This window comes from Crassostrea angulata, chromosome 7, assembly GCF_025612915.1.
Source record: "Crassostrea angulata isolate pt1a10 chromosome 7, ASM2561291v2, whole genome shotgun sequence".
In the NCBI taxonomy this organism is placed as follows: Eukaryota; Metazoa; Mollusca; class Bivalvia; order Ostreida; family Ostreidae; genus Magallana; species Magallana angulata.
In genome coordinates this window covers 53514674-53538687 of record NC_069117.1, presented here as the reverse complement: position 1 = coordinate 53538687, position 24014 = coordinate 53514674, and the positions used below count along the sequence as shown (strand labels likewise).

Sequence of the window (24014 nt, the reverse complement as noted above, 5' to 3'; positions counted from 1 at the left end):
AAACGGTGAAAAAGGGGGAGGGGGTCATCGCAACAAGTTGTAACATATTGTCTATAACGGTACAATGTAAGTTATAATTGGTGTTGGATTACCATTATTACAAGAGAGTCATCAGTTTGGATTAATATACAGCTGGAATGTTTACTGGAGGAACTAAATCGCCGAAGCGGGGTGTGACCCGATTTTTGTTCAGTTGGGCGATTTCATTAATCTTGAAAAGGGATCATAACTCGCGTGTCTTACTTAAATGTACATTACTACATTTAACAATTACTAATCAAGTGTGTGTCTTAATTCGTTAGATTTCTTCCAAAACATCCGATCCAAAGTATAATATACTTGTATTTAGGTGTTACAAAACAAATGTCAAAAAATTCATCTGACCCCCTCCCCAATGATCTTCTGCCAATGGATGAGTTCATTCGTTGCGTGAACAGTAATAGTAGGATTTCGCGCCATAATGTCTCATTCATAATTTTGCGCACTGATTAGTTGACGAGTGCGCTGGGATCATGCGAATACCCCAGAGCACACAATGTGTTTACATCACAGGCACGTATCATCAGGAGTTGGAGTGAGGGGGGGGGGGTGAGGGGGGCTGCTTCCCCCTCCCCACTTTTTTGGCAGCTGGCACTTTTCTTAACTTTATATGATAAATGGAAATATCATGGATTTGCCCCCATCCCCCCTCCACTTTTGTAGGAGCATGCAATGAATAAAACTGCAAATAAGGAATTCTAATTGAATTGAAGTTACAGTTAGGGTTTTTTTTTCATGAATTTGAGAATTCACCCTTTTTTAATTGCTTGTCAAGATGATTTTGATGAAGCTGCCACACACATTAAAAAACAATACGTATTTTTATACCCATATTTCAGACTATAATCCATTCGGAAAATTTCGGAGTTCGTCATTCTTTTCAAAGCAATGCATCGGGATCGGTATGCGGGACATACTATAGACCCGAAATACTAAAGACCTGAATGTTATTAAATTTTATATAAATGATATATTTGAATTTCTATGTGCTGTGTCAAATAAAATGAGTTTGTTTGAGCATTTAATATATTTCCATGTAAAATGTGGTAGAAATTATCATGAAATGACATCCATATCAAATAATTACGCAAAAATATGACAGAAATGAAAATTTGAATTGACTGGAAAATTTGAACTAAATCCATTACTATTTTATCATGTGGTCCCTTAAAATCATATAAACTAATGCAATAAGTTTTCTTTCAATACAATGCAACAAAAAATGGTTTGAAATACATAATCTCCAAGAGAAAAAATGATGAGTTGAACTTTGTATGAGAGTAATGTACAAATCAATGTGTTCTCCATTACTTCATACTGTGGCAATGACCATACAATTACCGTTAGAAATGCTTACAGTAATGAACACGATTCTTTGTGATGATAGTAAAAATGTTGAACTTCAAAACAATTAGTTGCTGAAAGAATATTAGAATTTTCCATAAAAATTAGTACAACCAATTTTTATTTTCTTCTTAGTGGTGTGTTTTTATGTAAACAACCAATGATTCATACAACAATTATATTTTTTGCGGCCCATTTGACGCTTGCGTCAATATGATTTCTTTTAAACTATTGATCTTACTGAAAATACACATACGCTAATACTGAATATTTCTCTCAACTTCTTTCAACTCTATTAAATCTCTCAATATATCAAATTTTGATTGTTATAAAGATCAATGTCATGAAAGGTAATTGCTCAAAACACAAAAATGAAATAAATTATTCTTGACATAACATTTGATATTTTTTTTTACTATATTATGGATTTAGGCTTAAACAAAAATGGACTTCAAGAAAAAGAGAGGAAATGTTGTTTAAATTTTGCAGATTTTGTTTTCTGCTAAAAAAATTTGACAGTACTTCACTTTTAAAAGTTAAACTTTTATATTTAAGTCAATGTATTCTTGCATGTGTTTTGTTGGTAATATCTCACTTAAAGGGTACCTGCAGTGCCGGTCAATTTTTTATATAATGGAGATCTATGTGTAAAAACATCATCCTGAAAATTTTACAGCGATCGCATAAGTAGTTTTCGAGATATTTGGGGAAAACCCGATTTCACACCTGAATGAGTTTTGAATCAAGCCGATTTGGCGCGAGATGAACTGTGACGTCACGGTGTCAACGCCGCTGTATGAGAAACAGGAATATCGTATGAAAACTGTTCGTTTTCATGCATTGTTTTATCGATATATGAACATTTTTTTCTGTTGTTTTATTACCTTATCAACCCTGGAAGACTAATTATACTGTTGTTTGAGTTTAACCCGTATTTTATCGAACAAAAATGCCGAATTCGGACAATTTTTTGCTTCATGAATTTCGTCAAATGTGTAACACATTTTACATATAAATGCACACCATATGTAGCAAAATGACAATTAATCAAAGCATTATTGTTATAAGAAACATATTTTGTTAATATTGTCATTCTTTCGAATGATTTCTCAGTGACATTATTAACTGATTAATAATATTGATAATACATAATGATATTTCGTAAAAGGTAACTCGGGGTCTATTCCTCGTATAAGGCATAAAATTACAAATGATGTCGCCCGATTATTCAATAATATTGATATCGGACCAATAACAATCAAAACAGTATGCATTCTTTAACAACCAAACACGGGATTATAAACGGATCAAGGCGAAAGTCCAAGATGGCTGCATGATTAAGTCTGTCTCGTATTCTTTTAAAAATACGATAATGGAATTTAATTTTACATTTATTTACATCCTTTGTCAAAATGTTCCAGTTTATTCAGATTTCATAATGATTCGTTGTCAGTATTACAATTTAAGCTATACGGAGTTATAAAGCGTTTAATTGCTGACCATAGCGCTCGAAACGTTGCACTTTATTAAATAAGAAATTATAAAGAACAACGTAATTACTTCCGAAATAATTACTTGATGACATAAAAAAGGTTTCAATTGCTCAATTAAAAATTTAGTCATTATGAAGTGATTAGATAAGTAACAATAAAGGCATTTACTTCGAACATTAGATTTACTATTTAATAGTATCATGCATGATTCTTTGATCACTGATTGAAGGACTATACACATGTTTTAGCTGACGAATGCTTGATTTTACACAGTCTAATTTATTTCTCTGTTTTATCTTTTAACAATTGAGTAGCTAATTATACACAAATCAATTTACCCGCTCACTCGTTCACCAGACTCGTGTACCTTGTGTATACATACCCCAGATACACCTGTGTCTGGAGCAGTGGCTTCGTTAGTTTACCTGTGTCATTGTCTCGGATCACTCGTGTGTGAAAGGATATTATGTAATCAAAAAATGAATAATGAACATGAATTTGTCTATGTAAGCGTTTTAAGATATCGTATTCATCGGTAAAAAGGCGACGAGAATAACAAATTTTAAAATCCTTTTAAAAGAAATCCGATTGTAATAAAATAATAACGGATACAAATTTCTAGATCTACAATACTTAAAATAACAAGATAAGTCAAAACATCAGACCAATATCAATCATTTTGGCTGAAAAATCGAATTTAATTTGTATAGCTTTGAAAGGAAATTTCCCTCCTGTTGACCTCGTGACGTCACTTCCGCTGAAGCCTCGTTATCGCCTAATTCTGTTTTCTCTTGATTAGATTTCCCAATGCAGGTAAAAATAGCCACTTTGAAGAGGCGTAACTCCGTTATTTTTGCACCGATTTCGATGCGGTTTTTTGCATTAGATTTTGGTAAATAAACATCGGCTGGGCTGCAGGTACCCTTTAAAGTCAACTGCGTTACGCTAAGAAAGTTTCGTGAAACAGCTATGACAAATCTTAAGAACTTCTCAAGTTATAACTTAGGCATATCTTAAGTTCTATCTTAGGAAACATCTTAGGAAATCTTTGTGAAACAGGCCCCTGATAATCTAAAAAAAAACTTTACCAAAGAAATTAATTTAAGAAATATTATGTATGTTTTGATAGTTCTAAAGTAATCAGTTTAGAGGTAAAGTGAAAAAGGTCTTAATGATACGTGTATTCTGGTATTCTTGTTCAACTTTAATGTGCATATAATTCACTTCAATATAAAACATAAACTGTTGTCGTGTTAAGTTTGTTCCTAAAACATCGATTTACCTGTCTGAAAGTTAAGACGTAACTTAGGAATTTCATAAGATAAGACTGGAATAGTGAAACGGATAAGTAATGAACTTAGGAAAAAGTTCTTTCCTAAGAAATAACTTAGTCCTAAGTATGCTTTGTGAAACGGGCCCCAGGTGATTGAAAGTGAATATCAATTTGATAATTTTGGATAACTTGTTTTAAAATTTAAATCAAAGTTATTAATTATACATTTGTATTTATTTATTTTCTTTCTACAGATATTTAAAAAAAATCAAATATATTTGAAAGGATTGCAAAAGATGACCGACATGAATTTTAATGCAACAGTAAATGACTCGATATTTCAAGGAGATATGTGGCCTTTTGTAATCTTAAATGAGAATAACAATATAACAACTGGAAGAAATGCTCTCTTTTTTCTTCAGGACACGACAATGGCAATTGTTCTCATGTGTATTTGTTTACTGATACTATTTTTCGGCATCATCGGAAATATCGTCACCATGACTTAGATCGTGTGATTCTAAATACCATGCACCGACATGTTGTTACTTTCATATTTTTAAGATATTAAATCATATAATTGTTCATCCATTACAGAGCAGATAATAATAATCAGTTTATCTTCGGAAACTCGCGAAGTTAAGTCGTCGCCAATAAAAAGATGATTTTACAGTATGTATACGATATTTGCATCTATTTGATACTTAGATCTAACACTAGCAGACTTCTCTTTTCTCTTGTTTGTCTCGTGGTCCTTTGTTTCACAAATAGTGTATTCATAACAATTTGAATTATCACAATATTATTACATCTGTAGTAAACTATCTTTATTTCAGCTCTTCTGGTCAAATATTTTTATTTTTTCTCTAAAATATCGCCATACAGGCCTTGTAGCTCGAAAAAGTAAAATTATCCCCTAGTTATTTAACTATAATCTCATTTGACTCTTTTTTTAAATTTATTACGACTCCTTTATAATCGCTATGCAAATGATTGACAGTTCAGTTGTAAGAAGTTAGCTTAGATCATGATTATTTCTGGAAGTTAAAACGGAAATAGAGCGGCAAGTGCTGGATATAAAAGCTTTTGTTTTGGAGTGGAGTTGTTCTTTAAGTTTCGTTTGGGGTTTTTTTTTTCCTGTTTTTGCCTTTGATGTTCAAATTATTAAAAACCTTTACATATTTACGGTTGCGTTGAAATCAGTGTTTAAACGAAATACAAAACGTATTGCAATTTCAATATTTATTGTCCGTTTATCACGTGTCAACAACTACAATTTTGAATTAGAATCTTTTGGTCACGTTCTGAAGATGATGATGTATATTTGTATAAAAATGTCTTACGTAAAATACTCTAAAATTTAAGACCAAATCTTAATTTAAATACATTTAATTATAGTTCTGTTGTAGAAACCATCTATTACGACAGTTTATCACCTAGAATGGCTGGTAATCTTGTTTACGAGAGGGTTGTTTTGTTCTGCTTTTGTTGTATTTGTTCTTGGTTATAATGCAAAAGTTTTAATGCATGTTTTCAGATTTTGTAAAGAAACTAATGCAATAGCTATCATAAGAAAGTTAATTCGCCGTGATAATTACCATGAATGTTTCCGTCTCCAGTATTAAGAGAATTGGCGCGCAAGAATACGAACGGTCTCTTTTCAAAACATGTGCAACAACAGTTCCTCTAACCAATCTATCGTCATTATTTTTTCGCTCGCCGGAAAGTAGTGCCAAGACTATCATTGTTGATTATTAGTTCCGTTAAATGTTCGACATGGTGCATTCTGATGACCCAATTGAAGACGCATATTCCTTCCCTTGGAGCAGCAAAGACACCTGTGAAACTGTTGTATCCGATTCCAACGTTTAATACATACTCCCTCGGAGATGGGAAATACAAAAAGTAGACATCTGTTGATTTTATCTGCAAGGTTAATGAATAATTGTACGAAGATCAAGTTGAACGCAATTTTTTATCCTAGTGAAAGCATTCGTGAAGGTTGTGCCTATTCGCCCAATAGGGTTATAATCGCCAGTTGGGAATATAAATTTGAATTGCAAAAAAAGAGAACTCTCTTTTGTTTTATACATTTTAAACATCATTGGTACTTGAAGATTACCAATTTGTTTTTATTTTTTCTCAATTAAGCTTCGGTAATTACATTGTAATAATCAACGAAAATTCCTTTAGAAAATCCGGAAATCATCTTGGTTTTTTTTTATTTTTACAATCTTGCGCATGCGTATTACATGCACGCATTCATTACAATCACGGCTTTTTAGTTTATGTTTCCACAATATCACATTTGCATGGATTAACGTTATTACAAAAACATGTAAATTTTCATTAAAAATTTGTCATATATTCTGTTCATCAAAGGAAATACGGGATATAACATTAACTCATGATCAGTGCATTTAATATGAAAAATCCTGAGAGTTTCGAATGTCAACATGGTGTGTGAATTCGAAGCAAGTAAAAAACGTGGGTGAAAAAGTGTTGAATTCTTCATTATTATGAATTAGATTTTTAGATGAAAGATATTTAAGGCCTCAAAATAGTTTGTTATGAATAATTTAACTGTTTTTTTTTTCAATTCAGCTTATTTAATTTTCTCAAAATCGTTTCGGAGCGATTCTACGTTTACGATCTACGCTATCGTCGGTTGTCAGGATATACTTATCTGTGTAGACAATTGATTCTGGATCGATGCAGTACTCGGTGGCAGATCAGAGGACATACAATTTTATACAATTCATTCAATTTGTGTACTGAATCCGAATAAAACATGCACAGAATGATAACCATTATTAAACGTTTGTGTATATTTCGTAAAATACAACAAATAAACATGTCACTTTTATCTACGAGCGAAATAGTTCCCATGCCATCTTCCCATGTTACATAGTCATCGAAATTAATCTCCGGTTTCATTTGATTTCCCGCTTTTTTACTCGGAATCCCTATGTATGATGACATATCTCTCCCCCTTGTATGCAAGTTATTTTTCTATCAAATATGTCGACTTGCGAGATAAATATGTTGACATGCAAGATAGTTAATTATGTCAACATGCAACATAACTGTGTTAACATGTAGGAAAATTGCAACCAAACGAAAATTATAAAAATCTCACATAACTAAGTTGCATGTCGACATGAATAAGTTGCATGTCAGCATACTTATCTTACATGTACATGTTAACATAAATAAGTTGTATTTCGATATATATATATAGGTAGATCTAGCATCTTGGATATCACATGTGGGCGATATTTGAGATTTTTTTGAACTTTTAATAATTCTCATTTGATTGCAATTGCGATTATTTACAAAAAAGATACATGCTTATTTGTTGTATTTTACATGAAAAATACAACAAACACAAACGTTAAATAATGGTTATTATTATATGCATGTTTTATTCGGATTCAGTACAGACACTAATGTTAACATATCCCCACTCTTACTATCTGACACAACACGCACCTCTGTTTATAGTATTGGGTATGAATTTAGACTCAGAAGATGCGTAGTATGTATCAGCTACATCTTTTCTCTTCTTTTTTTTTTTTTTTTCCGACCAGTTCGTCCGAACAGGTATAATTACTTATTTTACACCCTGCTTGTAGTACTTAGGTTTTATCACTCTGCAAATCGTCAAGTGATGGTGCTTCTTGTTATCAGCTATTCTCAGTGGGGATCTTAACATATCCCCACTCTTACTATCTGACACAACACGCACCTCTGTTTATAGTATTGGGTATGAATTTAGACTCAGAAATTGCGAGATACTTAAAATCAACATAGTGATTACGATTTGTAAATTAATGAACCAGGCTGAGTTTCAATGGCCTATCCCCAATACTCACTCAAAATAGTTATGTTTGTATTTTATTAAGACTTTTTAAATCTATGTAATCAATACCAATTTCAATGCCTGCTTCCAAAGGAGCAAGGCGTGTCCTAGAAAACAGATCGACATTCAAATACGCAAGTATATACATCTTTGCGTGCCAATATAAGAAACCGGGTGTCTTTAGATACTTGGCACAAATGCAGAATCTAGGGATGAGAAGTCTCCGTTGAGTTTGTAAAATTCTTCGACTTCATTTGAGTCTGCCGATAAGTTGGCAATATCTGCAGCTAATTTACTTGCATCGGTCAAAGTCTTTGTTCTACAATAGTAATGCGCCGGCCGTTCACTCGTCCAGCCAACATGATTCATTAGATCCTGTGGAGATGAGGCGGTACCCGAAACCGCCATCGTTACAGCAAAGCCGCCTCGGAGACTATGGGGGGTCTCCCCCTCGTAAATACCTAAAGATACCAGGTAATATCGCAGTCGTTCGTAAACGGCCGAATAACCTAACTGTTGGTCCAATACACGTCCCGACTCCGAAACAGGTCTAAAAAGGTACCCTAAACTAAGATCCACCTTATTTTCTTTAGACCAGTTGTAGTATTTCTCGAGGCCCACAACAGGACAGATAGCTTTATCATGAGATCTTTTCAGGACAAAGGTGTTTGATTTCCCATCTCCTCTCAATGTTTTCCCGTACGTGTGATTAAAGACAAAACCAGAATTGTCTTGTAATTTTTTCACTTCCTGTGATAGAATGTTGCACACATCACTGATCCTGTCACCCGCAAAGAATTGAATTTTAAATATCGCTTGATCCCGAATAAGGACAAACTTTTCTCTTAAAGATAAATCGGGACGCGAAAATTCTCTGTCAATGTACATTGTCATTGATTTTATTTTCCCAAAGAATATTGGTTTAGCCTGTTTTGGCAATACGTGAGATTTTGCCTGCTCCTCTTTACACTGCTTTATACAATTTTTAACTTCTATGGATAAACAGGGATTTCCTACTTTCAATTGAGCATCCCAAGAACGGCTTCGTCCATGGGTTCGCAAAATCTCCGTCATCTGTTGGATCATATTTTGAATAGTTCCCACTGCAAGCAGATTTCTTATTTTCTTCATTATATTGGAGCTTGTGTAACCTTTCGTCAATAGCAAGAAGGTCAAGTCCATAATTTGACGTCTACAAATAGAATTTCATTGATACTATAATTTCAGTCAAAGTTCATTCTGCATGCTCTAAGTTCCCATCTTAGCCCTATCTTGTCAGATATGTATCCCTTTTTTGATGGGATAAGCAATATTGTTTTATCACCCTTTTCACCCAACATTAAATAACTTTCACAATAATCAACTAGAAGTGACCACCATACCGGTCGAGGGTGAACAATAGGTACAATGATGGTACATCGTTTAACTTTTTGTTCTTTAAGAAGGCACAAGACAGGAAAAACGAGGTGAAACGGCGGAATACATATGGAGATTTTTCGATAGCTACGTCTTGTGCAAAAACGTTCACACCCGCTGTTTGTGGGGACGGATATTGAGTAAAATGTCGTAGTGGCAGCCCTGATGTGGACATCATAACATTTGCATCCGTTGCCATTAAATCTACTGTATGAGGGCCATACATTTCATCGACCACTTGCCAAATTGTTTCTTGTAACATACAATCTGTATAAGATATGTTCCTCGAAGGGGCATCTGCCAAATTTTCTGCTGACGGCACATAGTGTAGTTTTAATCTACATTCAATTTCCACACTATCTGAAATAATTTTTTTCATTAAGTCAGCTAACTGTCGATCTTTTGACCTTTGATTTTCCCATGCATACAAAACTGCAGTGTTGTCAACGTATACGTCTAATCTACGATCTTTGATTTTCGCTTCTAATGCTTGAAGAGCAATAATAACAGCTGAAGCTTCCTTCAGGTGAATAGGTCTATCATCTGTGTTTGACCAAAAATCCCCAAAAGATAGACCTTTCTCCTTTCCTGACAGGAGAGAAATACCATAGCGGAAAGAGGATGCATCTGTAGCAAGAGATAACTGTAAATGTTTCTCCTGTCTCCACGGAGCGTAGCCTAACCAATCGTCCATAAATCGCCAGTGTTCGAGCTCTTGTCGCAGCTCGTGAGAAATAGCTGCTCTTCTACTATTTTTTGTGCATTGCGAAATTTCAAAATTAACTTCTCGTGTATACAGTTTTGCACCTGGTATAGCGATTGCCATAGATACACATTTCTCTGCAAACCTCTGAAGCGTCTTTACGTCAACAGCATCCGCTTTTAAAATAGTTTCTCTTATTTCTGTAAATGTTTTCTTTTTATCCGATGGCAGTAAATAGGCTTGTTTAGAGGAATCCACAATGAAAGCTAGATATCGGACAACAGTAGTTGGAACCAGCTGACACTTGTTAATGGCTAGTGTGTATCCTAATGTTGTTAACTCCGTCACTATGAGACAAGCCATCTGTAACGGATCCCGCTGTGTGTGAGATTGCGTCTTTTCATCGGATTCGAAATTTGTACGTCGCGGACACACAGCAAATCTGTCATCGATGTATTGAACTATACTTAAACCTTTTCCTCGTAAGTATGTCACTTGCATCCCAATTGTTTGATATATATATATATATGGGGACGCCTTCCACCCAAACGGAAGAGTCGTGTATGTAAAAATCCATCCCCCAAACTGGATTCCGAAATAGGTTTCTGATTCCTTAGTAAGTTTGATATTGTCGTACCCAGATTTTTCATCGCAGCACACCATGTCGGCATTCTCCTCAACGAGCCTATGAACATCTTTAAGTGTATCTAAGGTAAACGGCAAGTCTTTTGTCCAGAGATTTAGGTAACGTTTGTCGTGACAAAGACGTGGTTTATTTGGTTCTATTGTTAGAGGTATAATAATATGGGGAAGACAAGATTCACCCATAATCTCAAAGACCCATTTCTTAGTCTCTCGCCGATTTCATCTCTAATGAAGGGAACAAAGTTTTTGCAATTTGTAAAGTTTTGAAAATAATGTTTAGGAGGAAGTTGGTTATTATACGACTTCCCTTTGAAATTGCCTTTAAATGGGCGTAAAAAGGATTTCACATCAATGCCGTTATTTATCCAATTTTGAATTGAACTTGACATATTGTCAGCATTGTCTTCAGTTATACGCAACCATTCCTTTTTGTGGTTATGAATTTCACCCGAAACAAACTGATCAGGGTTTCTTACTGGCAAATGTGTTAGATTTTCATATGATTTAACAAATCTTTGTGCATTTGTATGGATTGGTGGTTTGAAACCGTATTCCCCCAACGTTGTCCAGGTAGGATGCTCTTTCTTAAGTAAAACGATTTTCTCTGGATTAAAGTCGTCACTTCTTTCCCAGTCGTGGACATTAGTGTTTATGTCCTGTAAACATGAAACAATTTATCTTTAATTATTAATGATTCCGGTTTGAGCATCTACAAGGATAACACGGGAAATAGATCCCAAACCATCAATCCACGTGAGAGAACTCACTAGGGCTTCAGTGTCCCTGGATATCAGGTGTAGGAATAAATACAAAATAAAATAACACTCATAATGTGTAATATTTAATATGGACTTAAGCCCACCATATAAAGTTAATATCAAAGTTATCAGCATTTTGTTTCTTTTAAAATTCGTCAATTGTGCTATTCAACTCGTAATGTTATAAATTGTATAAAATGAGATATAGTATACCAAACACTCATTATTAACAGAAGTTATGAACGTAGATGGTCATAAAGTAAGTTATTTTCAAAATTTTAGAATCATTGAGAGTTCATTTTTCCTCGCGCAGCTTTCATTTTTGTGCATCCGCGCACATAATGATCACTCGCCCCACAAAACAGGCAGCCTGCAGATCTCGATTGTCTGTACGAGGGACGCTGATAACGTCGGTACCCATATGGGGCTCCCACTTGGTGTGTATTCGGTGCAAAGTTGAACTGGGGTTGCATATACCCCATGTAGTTTGGTTGGCCATACAAATTCAACAGTGGAGAGTGGGCTTGATTTTCAAAATTGATTTTCTCCATCTCTGTTGATTTCATCTCTGGTTTGATCTTGATGGCTTTAGATAGCGCTTTTCCCACAATATCAGACGCATTTCCACCCAAAACATTTAAGCAAAAACTTTGAATATCTATCTTTTCCTGATTAAGATTGGCCTGACGAGATAGCTCTTCATACATAGATGCTTCACTATGTCCCTTTCGGCGGGCTGTCCTGGCAAGTTCATCTAAAGTTACGAGAATAAGGGGGACACCGGGTTTTGTTTGTAGGGCAAACTCCTCACCTTTTCTTTCACGTTTTCTACATCTATGTCATCTATGGTAAGCTTTTCAGGGCTTGATGCCTTTGTTTTCTTCTTTGGAGGCTCTTGTGGTTCGCTCTCCTATAATTATAACACGTGAAAAAATCATTATTGATATTTCCTTCTTGTCTGATTTCATAACGCATCAAAAGTGAATCAATATTCATGAATTCTTATCGTCATTTACTGAGTACATATAATAAATCTATTACACTTGTAATGAATACCTGATCTTCAATGGTCTCCAGATTTTGACCATCTGGTTGGCCAAACTCGTTGGCGTGGATAATTGCCAAATGCAGCAAGCATTTAAGGTTTTCATCTGTGATCTCCCTCCCCGCCATCTCCAAGCAGTCTTTTTTCCGACTCCCCCGTCAGATCTCGAAAGGCGGACACCACCTGGCTTCTCTCCATTTCCTCCAGCGGTGTGTTGATTTTAAATCTTGCCAACTGGGGTACTGGCTGGTCCATCCCTCGCAGCTTTTTGATGACGGGGAGCAAATTCTTCCCCCGCAGAGTGTGTCTCCTCTTCAATATAGTTGGAGGAGGCATCTGATAATAAACAGATTTTTTATATTTACTTGTCAATTAATCAAACGGTTTTACAGACTTTACCCAGCGTTGTACCGCTTTAAGTAAAACATGAAATACATGGACTTAGAAGATATGAAGCATCTCAGTGGTTATCGCTTAACCTTAGCGACAGAAATACTTCAGCGGCCGAACAAATTTATAGAACTAATCGACCTTTTAAACTTCAGCTGCAAAAATTAATTTAATCAACGGCATTTAAAATATCTTGTAAGTTCTGTCTTCAGCGGCAAAAACAAACTATAAGCCCTTTACAACTTCACCAACAGAAAAATTCATATACGTACAGCCCTAAGCGGCTTTTAAATTTCCGTGCGTTAACTCTTAGTTCTATTCTCAGCGACAGAACGAACTTAATTATGGCCCTCATTAGCTTTCAAAAAATTTCATACATTAACTTAAAGCTCTGTCCTCAGCAACAGAAAGAAATTAATTTATATAGCCCTCATCGGCTTTTAAAAATTTCCCATGCATTAACTCTAAGTTCTGCCCTCAGCGACAGAACGAACTTATGGTCCTCATCGGCTTTTAAAAAATTTCATGCATGAACTTAAAGCTCTGTCCTCAGCGACAGAAAAGCCCTCAGCGGCTTTTAGATTTCAGTGTATTAACTCTTAAGTTCTGTCCTCAGCGACAGAAAGAACTTATGGCCCTCATCGGCTTTTTTTTTTTTTTTTTTTTTAAGCTCTGTCCTCAGCGACAGAAAAGCCCTCAGCGGCTTTTTCAAAATAAAATAGAGTTCTTATTACCTCTCCTTTAATGAATTCTCGTCTTCAGTGCACACTGGAAAAGTACGTGTTGTTTATCGCTCTGCAAATCGTCAAGTGATGGTGCTTCTTGTTATCAGCTATTCTCAGTGGGGATCTAATAGCCATCCTGAGAAAGATGGTTCGCCATGGATATCACTATAAATGTTTCCGTCCCCAGCATTATGAGAATGGATGCGCACGAATACGACATCTCCTTTTAAGACATGCGCAACAACAGTTCCGCTAACCGATCCATCGTCATTATTTTTCGCTCGAAGGAAAGTAGTGCCAAGACTATCGTTGTTGATCATTAGTTCTGTTGAATGTTCGGCTTGGTGCAATCTGATAACCCACGTAAAGACGTATATTCCTTCCTTTGGAGCAGTGAAGACACCTGTGAAACTGTTATATCCGAGTCCAACGTTAGTCCGTATTCTATCGAAGATAAGGGTGTGGTGGTTACCAGTAGTTACTTCTTGTACGGACATCTGCGCATAGAACGCAACGATGCTATCATATGACGTTGCAACGATGTGCCGCTTTGAATCTTGTTCTCTGCGATCTGATGGGAAATCTAAACAAATTAGACTTGTGTTGATTTAATAAACATGTATAATTGTCAGAATATTAACGTATTTTTTATCCTGGAGAAACAATACTTAAAGATTTTTGTCAAATTGAGCATATTGGTTTATAATAGCCCGTTACGGATATAGATTTGAATTGCAAAATTTGTTACTTTTTAATATAAATTTGATTTCATAGAAAGACTTTATTTAGTATAGTCAAATATCTGCCTTCAATGTTAATCAATTTTTAAATAGTATCGAATGAAAATGCGACACATGGTGCTTTGTTTCTATAAGGCTATTGTTAGTTTGATTGATTTCCAAGAAGATTAAATTATACTGAGGAGTAAACCTGCGTAATAGTGGGTTGACAGAATGTGTATTTACATTATGTTTTCCCAAATAAATAAACACTTACATTTTGCACTTTAAATTTATACATTAAACGGGCTTTATAACCCATTTAGGCATTTAGTTCCAAACTGTAGAATGGTTAGAGCGATCACTATATTTCCAAACTGATGTATCATCAAGGTTTTGTTGAATATCAGATATATATTACAATGTATAGTGTAGGGCCATAAGCGAGTCATCAGATTGGCCCCCCTTTTTTCATTTTTACAAATGTCTAAGTTGTTTTTTTAAGTTTTGGTCTTTATGACGAAGCCATAGAAAATCAAAATAAATCATAGCCTTTTAATAGAACTAATCTATACACTGGCGGATTTAAGGGGGGGGGGGGGGGTGGAGGGCGCACGCCCCCCTAAAATTTTCAAAGTATGCATGACTGTAGATGATTTAATAAATTTTACATAGTAAAGTTAGCATTTTGTGTTTCACTTTATTTATAATTATGCCTAACTCAATAACATCTGATCCTAATGCATGTTGACAGGTTCTGATAACAAACCAGTTAAACTGTTTTTAAAATAAGCAGTTTTGGTCATTTCATTATGGTGGCTGCATCTAATTCCCCAGGGCCCTGAACTTGGGGCTTCGACCAAGAATCGACTGGAAATCCCAGCAGTTTTGTTTCAAGTGTAGACTGCGCTGTCATTTCCCTATTGCGATGCAAGCAAAAATTTCTGAATATTTAAAAGCTGTTAGAAGGTAAAACCAGATGGATGTCCAATCATCGATTTATTACTGTATATTTTTTGAATTTTTTTCTACGTAAATAGACTATTTTAATATAAGAATATTGAAGATTTGATGCATCAGATATTTCTAACAGCTAATAGGGGATCGGATACCGTAACGTCATTAGAATGTTGTAACTTTGATAACCTGGTTAATTTTGGGAGTTCATAAATGCCTTAAATATAATACATTAGGTATAAGTAACAATAAGGGCCAATTCATCTTTACGATTTATCAAGAGTTATCTGCCCTTTAAGATGGGAGGAGAGCTATTTAATGTTCTTATGCTTTTGTTTATACATAAAGACATCAAGGTAGATGTCAGTAAAATCATTGACATGTTTGTTTCCAGAAATCCAAGACGGATGTTGCTTGAAAATCCAACTGGTGATTAAAAGAAATGAAAACTTTATCTTGTTTGTTTATTTTTATTGCTTATTTCATCTTTTAAAAGTGTACATAACTAAAAAAAAATACCACTATTTTGAGCCTGGTTTTTTCCTTCAAAACACACGAAAACCCAGGAGCTTCCGGGGGCTTCGCCCCCTGGGCCCCCACCAGGGCTTGCCCCCCAGACCCCCTGCCTCAATAATTTTATCCACGCCCCCCCCCAACTACAAATCCTGTAACCGCCCCTGCTATATTCATACATGACGTCAATTGTCCCTGACCTTTCTAACTGTAAACATCGTCTGCTAAAACATGACCGAAAAACGAAAGGAAATGTCAACACCACAGAAACAGTTGTTTATATCTGGACAGACGACAAACTTTAGCAGAAATTACCAATGAAGCAATCAATGTATTACCCACTTCTGTTTCTAGCCGAACTGTTAGTAGAAGATTGCGTTTTTCTGGCCATGCAAGGAGGAAAATTCGTAAAACATTAACAATTCGGAAAGAGAATAAAAGTCGTCGGATAAATTGGTGTAGATCAAAAATTGGATGGACTTTTTTAGTAATTTTTAGTGACGAAACACAAGTTGTGGTTGACCAAAATAAACGAGTTTATGTTTGGAGGAGAGCTGACGATGTCTGGTGACCGGAGTGCCTTGGGCTACGAGGCAACCTTAAGTTTTCTGCCATGTTTTGGGGTTGTCTTTCCTATTATTGGATCGGAACATTCACTCAAGTTGAGGGCAATATAAATTCTTGAAAATATATCGACATTTTAGATGAAAATTTGTGGCCCATTTTAGCCCGGCATTTCCCTAACAACGATTATTTGTTACAAGAAGACAATTCCCCCGTACATACTTCAAACGAAACAAAACGATGGAAAGAACAAAACAATATCAAATCTTTAAATTGGCCATCCCAATCACCGGCCCTTGATATTATAGAAAACGTATGGCGAATAATTAAAATCCGTTTGCAAAGAGAAATAAACAACATCAAAAACAGAGGAGATGTGATTGAAAAAGTGAGAGAAATATGGAGTTCACTTCCACGGCACTACATTCAAGGATTATATGCATCCATTCCAAAACATGTACGACAGGTCATTAGGTCAAAAGGTCATGCAACTAAATATTAAATTTGAGGTAAGTGACTTTGTTACTTTTTGAGATATTTTACTTATAAGTCAGGTAAGCGTGCACCGGTGGCTTATAACGGCGGCCATTTTGATGACTCACTTATGGCCATATACTGTAGTAATACAAGTATAATATGCCTTCAATAATTGTTTTTTAAGTAATAATTTAACTTGCTTGCCTATTCTTTCTTTATGTCCTCTATCAGAAGTCGTATGGTTAGATTCGGTAGTTGGAGCTGGCTCATTTTTAATAAAGTTTTCCAGTTTCCCACAACATTCGTCTTTATTCTTACTAGCAGTTTCTAAGTCTTGTATACGTTTCTCTTGTCGCTCGTTTTGTATTCGAAGGTCGCCAATCAGGTCGCGTTGACTTTCAAGAACGTCCTCCATCTTCGAAACCGCATTCTTTAACGCCGCCATTTCCTCCAACAAAATTGTAATCTCGACATTTCTAGTATCGGCACGACACGCAACAATAGTCGAAATGAAGAAGAAAAAGCAAACTCCTGTCATTGTTAAACTGAACAAGTGCAGACGTTTCTGAACAGATAACGTAATCTCGGATTAGAGATCACGACCGCAAATAGAACTTGCGCGCAAGCATAAGACTATCATTATTGTCCGTTATAAGATAGCCTTATAACTAACAAACTTAAACTTATAACTTATAAAGTACTTGTAACGATGCGTCTTTTTACCCCCAATGAACCATGATATCCCGATGAAACCAAATGATACCCCAATGAACGTTACGTCAGTTAAAACAAATGGTTTTTTTTCGAGGGGGTGTAGTTGTTTGGGTTTTTTCGGAGGGAGGGGGGGGGGGGGGTTAAATTCAGATTCGTTAATGAAATCGCATGCGTCTGAAGTAAGTCGAAGAACGTAAATGTTTTTATTTTTAGTCCACGTCGCGAAATAATATCGAAGAATTACAAATCTTTCACCGAATAAATTAATTATTCTTAATTCACACACACACACACACACACACACACACACACACACACACACACACACACACACACACACACACACACATGCAATCTTTGTTTTTCAGAACGTTATGTCGTCATAGTGTTGTTATAATATACACAATCTAAAAGATTTTATCAATTTTAAGATTCTTGTGTTTTTAGTTCCAGTTTAATATTGCAAATATAAATTCTCACCAGACGGACGAAGAGAGATATCCGGCCGAGGGAAAAATAAAATATCGTATATTGATACCTGATATATATTAGGTATTATAGTGTATCATACGATACCATAATTTATCATATGCTGATATTGTATTATATGATATACTATCTTATGATATTATATCATTTGACACAATATTATATTATATCATGTGATATGATACAATGTTGTATTAAAAATAAGTATAATAAAACTAGATACGATCTCGTTGCAAGCAACGAGGAGGTCTTCCGTCTGATTTTATAATTTAATATATATGTTCGATCTTGATTTTGCTTTTTAACAGCTAAACATGATTTAGAATAGGAAAACAGGGTCTTCATTCTAAGGGCCAGATACTATTTTGTTTCAGGGATTAGAGCTTTGTTCAACAAGTGTTTAGAAATTCGTCAACGTTCTTGAGATATCTGAGAAAAAAAATGTTTTAGGGGCCAGTCCCTTATAACTATCTCCTTATTGGAGCCGCTGAACTAAATTGTGAAGGTTGCATTTTGTTAAGTACATCATTTTGAGCATCTTTTCTTCTATACTGCATTTCAAAATCTTTTCCTTTTTGAGATAAAGGTGGTCATAGTTTATGGACTCCTGACCCCTAAAAAATCCTTATTACATAAAACATGAATAAATCATTGCATTACTACCAGCCCCTTTTTCTTGATATCAAATAAAAGGTCATTTAAATCTCAACACATTTTGTTCAACAACTGTTTAGAAATTCGTTACTGTTCTTGAGATATACGGGAAAGAACATTTTAGGGGCCGATCCCTTTACTCCTTATAGGGGCCGTTTAACAAAATTTTGAAAATTGCAATTTTTCTGTTGGAAAACGGAAGACCTTAATAATAGGGAAAAAGAAACCGAACGAAGACAATAAGGTCTTCCGTTGGAAAATGGAAGACCTTTATAAAATAAACATGCTCCAAAAAAACATAGAAAATAACTCAAAGCAATATGAGCTGCAGTTCTCACGTTGAAAATTTTATTTACGAAAATGTTATTTTCTGCTAGAATGACATAAAGTATCATGGTTTTAAATTTCTATTAGCTTTATTTTTGTGGTAAAAACTGTTAATAAGCCTTAATTGAAGCAAAATTGAATTATTGTCATTCCGTACAAAATTGATTTGCTTTATATTTTTTAGAAGAAAAATCTTTCTTCTGAAAAAAATAATGATTTTTTTTAAAAATCTTATTTTATCATAAAAGTTTAATTTACATGCAGACATATCATTCGAACAGGTTTTTGAACCAAAATAAAATTCAAACAGTACAGCTCATATTGCTTTAAAACGAGACTGTTGATAGTCCTGTTTTATCAACTTTTAAATCAGTAGTTTTCCTCGCCTTAGAAACTGTTCATACGAAGGGCAGGCCCTTGCGTATCGATATAACTGAGAGACAAAAACACAATATGCAGGTGATGAAGGTATATTGCTACATAAGTAGGGAAAGTTGAATATAGAAAAATTGAAGTCATCGCGTATATCATAAAGCTTTGTTATTATAATATGAATGCTAATTTAAAGCTATACAGTCACGCTATAATTTGCATGGGTCTGATAACGTATCTTAAAATTCTGATTTGCACACAGTCCACCAAATAATCAGCAAGTTCTGGCCGACCTGTGACTGTTACAGGTAAGGCAAATATCTCATTAGTTAGGAAAATGTTTAATAAATATTTCTTTTAAAGGAATGAAAATATGTTTTACGGTGCGACCGTTGGGGCGAGCGCAGCAGGTAATCAAATAACGAGTTATGATAAATCAATAAAAATAAAAGTAGCAACGTAACGTAAATGAAATTGAATGTAAAATAAAATAAAACATACGTATTTTTTCAGTAAATTTTCATTATTCATAATTTATAAGATTTTTTATTTATTTATGAGTAGAATTTATCTCAGATATAATGTTGTTGAATAATAAAGATTTAACATTGCAGTCTATTTCCTCTTTTCTTGCAGCAGACATTTTTTTCTTAAACTTGCATATGAAAAATTAACTTATCATAGAGCCCCCCCCCCGGTTTAAAAAAATAATTATTATTTTATTTTAATTTACGTATAACAAGATTTGCTGATCATATAAGAAAAAATGAAGCCCCCCCCCCCCTCCTTGGGAGCATGTAAGAAATGGAAGTGAAAATAAAGATACCATTGAGTGGCTAAAACTTATTTTTTTTCCCCTTATTGTGACGTCAAAGTTCACGCCGGTCAAGTGTTGTCGGTCTCTTAAAAAATTACCCTGAAAAAAAAATCTACGCGAAATATACTGTTTTATTTACTTAAAAAGCATGATGTCTTTGAAATCACACACTTAATCTGTTCCTCAAAAGTTTTACTTTGATTCTCGCGAGAAAGCCACATTTTTGGAATTGCATTGTGGGTCGAAATTTACTGACGCCAAAAAATCAATGCGTAAGAAATCCATAATAACGTCACTCGAAAGGACGATAATGGATTTACGTTGTGTCCCCAATTTACATTGAACATCGTCTTTTTACTGTAACTCTTTGTTTTCTTTGTACAGATATACATGTGATGTTTTTACATAATGTTCATTTTGATCCAAGTGCCCACAATTCAGAAATATGACATCGTAAAGACAATCTTTTCCCGCCATTTTTGCATTTTAAGCATAAAACAGCTTCTTTTCAAGCATTTTTTCTTTCAGAAAACATAGAGTGCATGCTTGAACAAACAAAATATTTTAATCAGAGATGTATCTAGCCAAAACTAACAAGTGACAAAAAAATTTTCCTTGTTCAAGCATGCGCTCTATATTTACCATTCGTAAATAGATAAGAAAAATGTAAATTTTTGACCGATTTTGATTGAATTGTAGTAATAGCGTCACTTCTGTGGTCATTTACTGCAAGTGAGTGTAAATAAATCACATAAATAGGTGAGAAATATATTTTTATATCAATTCTTCTAAAAAATAACAACATTTTAATGTACCCGAAAATTTACGAAAATTTATAAATTACGAAATATGGGGGCCAAATTAACTCTTATCATATATAGTTATTTGCCAAATGCCTCATATGGACACAACTGTGATCGACCGAAGCCGATCACAAATTGATGGCTGATAATCAATTTGTTATTGGCAAAGCTGTCGGCATGTCGTTATCGTGGATGCATTTAATTTTGAAGCGCATTTTTAATTTAAAGTATTTCTGCCAGATGAATACCGCATACATTGACAGATGACCGAAAACGGGTATGACTGCTCACTGCTAAGCAACTAATAAAAATGTTTTCTAAATTCAATCTAAGACAACATGCAAATATTCTTACTGGTGAAGATGTATGGATTTATTGTTTCGAACCTACAAGAATAATTTGAAACAAAATATGGCTCTTAACACGGCAAAAGTTCTGTAGTTGCCAAAAGAACCAAAAGGCACAAAAAGGTTCTTTATCGCATATTCTTCTCATTTGATGAAATAGCCTTACAAATGCTGGTGCCGACAGACAAAATGGTTACAGGTCGGTTTTACCGAGATGTTTTACTGAATAGGCTTAAGAAATATTACATACATTTGCGCTGGTGAAGAAATTTTTGAAATCGGAGAAGGTAACCGTCTTGTAACACGCATTATACTCTCCAGATCTAGTCCCATTACTTAAAATACCAAATTTTAAAAAAGTTCTTATCTAGTTGTCTTTAAAAGTCTATACCAGCTTTTTGCTCTGCAATCAGTCAGATCTACCTAAATCGGCGTATCGTGACGCATTTCAAAATGTACATTAAAATTGAAAATATCTATATCAAACCGGAGAGAATACGTTGAATGTTCTTTTCATTTTTTGAGTCAAATGTCATGTTGTAAATTTTGAATTTACTGGGTGGGTGTAAATACAAAATTTACAACATGACATGTTATAAATTTGTATTTACACTCACCCAGTAAATTCAAGATTTACAACATGACACAAATGCTTTTGAGATTTCTCACAAAACTACTTAAAATAAATGTACATATCGAAAAACTCTCGTAATTGTAATACAGTGCTCGAACAGCCTCGCAAAGTAATAAGGGGCAAAATTCTCCTCTTAATTAACTTGATACATTTGCTAATGAAAACATAAAAGAAACTGTGTTTTTCTTCTAGTTTTCGCTCCTGCTCCTAATCACATAGTCTGATTTGCAATGATTTTATAAAAAAAAAATTATTCACATCCAAGTGATAAACTAGTGCAGTAGCCATCCTGAGAAAGATGGCTGACCATGGAGATTGCTATGAATGTTCCCGTCACCAGCATAGGAAGAATGGGTGCGTACAAATACGACATCACCTCTTGTGACATGCGCAACAACAGTTCCGCTCACAGATCCATCGTCTCCATTCTTCGCTCGCAAAAAAGTAGCACCAAAAATATCGTCGTTGATCAATAATTCTGTTGAATGCTCGGCAGTAACCATTCTAATGACCCATGTAAAGACGTATATTCCTTCTCTTGGAGCAGTAAAAACACCTGTGCTATTGTTGTATCCAAGTCCAACATTAGTCCGTATTCTATCGAAGATAAGGGTGTGATGGGCACCGGGACTTGTTTCAACTGAGGTCATCTGAGCATAGAACGCAACAATGCCTTCATACGGTGGAACACCAATCAGTCGTTTTGAATGTAGATTTCTGCGTTCTGGATAATAAAAAACAAATAATATAAACTTATATGCAAGGTATATCTCACAACTGTTGGGGTGTGAAGGTTAATTTATTATCTTACAGAAAACATTCCAATTTATAGATAGAAAGTTTGATATATTTATAACTAAATTAAAATATTAGTCAAACCTGTATTATTTTTTTTGAATTTGAACATCAGATATGTTTTATAGAATGATAATCAAAGCAAATATATTTAAACCACATGAACAACTGAAAACACATCTATAATGTGAATAAAACAAAGGCTTGCCTATTCTTTCTTTTATTCCCGGAATGAAACTATGTCCTCCATAAGAAGTCGTATGTTTAGATTCGGTAAGTAGAGCTGGCTTATTTCTAATAAAGTTTTCCAGTTTCTCACAACACTCGTCTCGATTCTTCCTGGCAGTTTCTAAGTCTTGTATCCGTTTCTCCTGTCGCTGGTTTTGAATTTGAAGGTCGCCAATCAAGTCGCGTTGACTTTTAAGAACGTCTTCCATCGTCGATACCGCCTTTTTTAACGTCGCCATTTCTTCCAACAAAAATTTTAACTGAACATTTTCAGTTTCGGCACGACAGGCAAAGATAGCCGAAATGAAGAAGAGAATACAGGATTCGTTCATTGTTTTACTGATCATGAACTAGCGCATATCTTTCTTTACAGATGATATCGTAATCTCGAATAAAAGATAACGGCCAAAAATAGAACTTATAATTGTCACGAAATGAATAATACATGACCTTATAATATACAAAATATTTTACATGGGAAAATAAAAATTAAAAAAAAATTATTCCAAAACTTTACAAATGTTTTATTTTTGATAGAAACATTTGATGAACTTTACATAGATTTAGAATGAGATTTTCGCGATATTCAGATGTTTAACTTTTACATAACCTTACATAAGTTACCTGGTTCCAAAATGATACAACTAAGCATACAATTTGGCTGTTTTCAAACTCTACCATTCCATTAACCTATATGGAAAGTCGAAACAATTTGGTCTCCTTGCTCATTTTAAAAGAATATTCAAGAATGATTATTTGGGACTCTAGTGTAATTGGACAGTTGAATAACTTCCAGTATTTGTCTACCAGTACCAGTTCTAATTTTATAAATTAAAAAGACTTGACATAATAATGCTCCTTATCTCTTCCATGGTTTCATGTGTATCTTAAAGGACATGTGACACAATCAC

General features: G+C 34.6%; 2 protein-coding genes and 1 pseudogene across 2 annotated transcripts; all 3 read right to left on the bottom strand.

Moving 5' to 3' along the window:
* Positions 1–8127: 8127 nt before the first annotated feature.
* LOC128156329 (uncharacterized) lies at positions 8128–9652 on the bottom strand. The gene has a single exon (XM_052818428.1). The coding sequence runs from the start codon at positions 9191–9193 to the stop codon at positions 8192–8194; it is 1002 nt and encodes a 333-aa protein (XP_052674388.1). The 5' UTR covers positions 9194–9652; the 3' UTR covers positions 8128–8191.
* Positions 9653–11615: 1963 nt separating this feature from the next.
* Positions 11616–13819, bottom strand: LOC128156330 (uncharacterized; annotated as a pseudogene).
* An 8492-nt stretch (positions 13820–22311) lies between these two features.
* On the bottom strand, positions 22312–23476 carry LOC128155522 (caprin-2-like). The gene is made up of 2 exons (XM_052817275.1): positions 23084–23476; positions 22312–22804 (listed from the first exon to the last, which is right to left on the bottom strand). Exons 1-2 carry the CDS (start codon positions 23448–23450, stop codon positions 22353–22355), a joined length of 819 nt encoding a protein of 272 aa, XP_052673235.1. The 5' UTR covers positions 23451–23476; the 3' UTR covers positions 22312–22352.
* Between the last annotated feature and the right edge of the window lie 538 nt (positions 23477–24014).

What these genes read in the sequence shown, in the direction of transcription:
- LOC128155522 (XM_052817275.1), bottom strand. Translation starts at nt 23,450, where the DNA reads ATGATCAGTAAAACAATGAACGAATCCTGTATTCTCTTCTTCATTTCG. An exon ending in GGGAATAAAAGAAAGAATAG is followed by an intron (nt 22,805 to 23,083) that starts GCAAGCCTTTGT and finishes TTTATTATCCAG; the next exon opens with AACGCAGAAATCTACATTCA.
- LOC128156329 (XM_052818428.1), bottom strand. Translation starts at nt 9,193, where the DNA reads ATGGACTTGACCTTCTTGCTATTGACGAAAGGTTACACAAGCTCCAAT.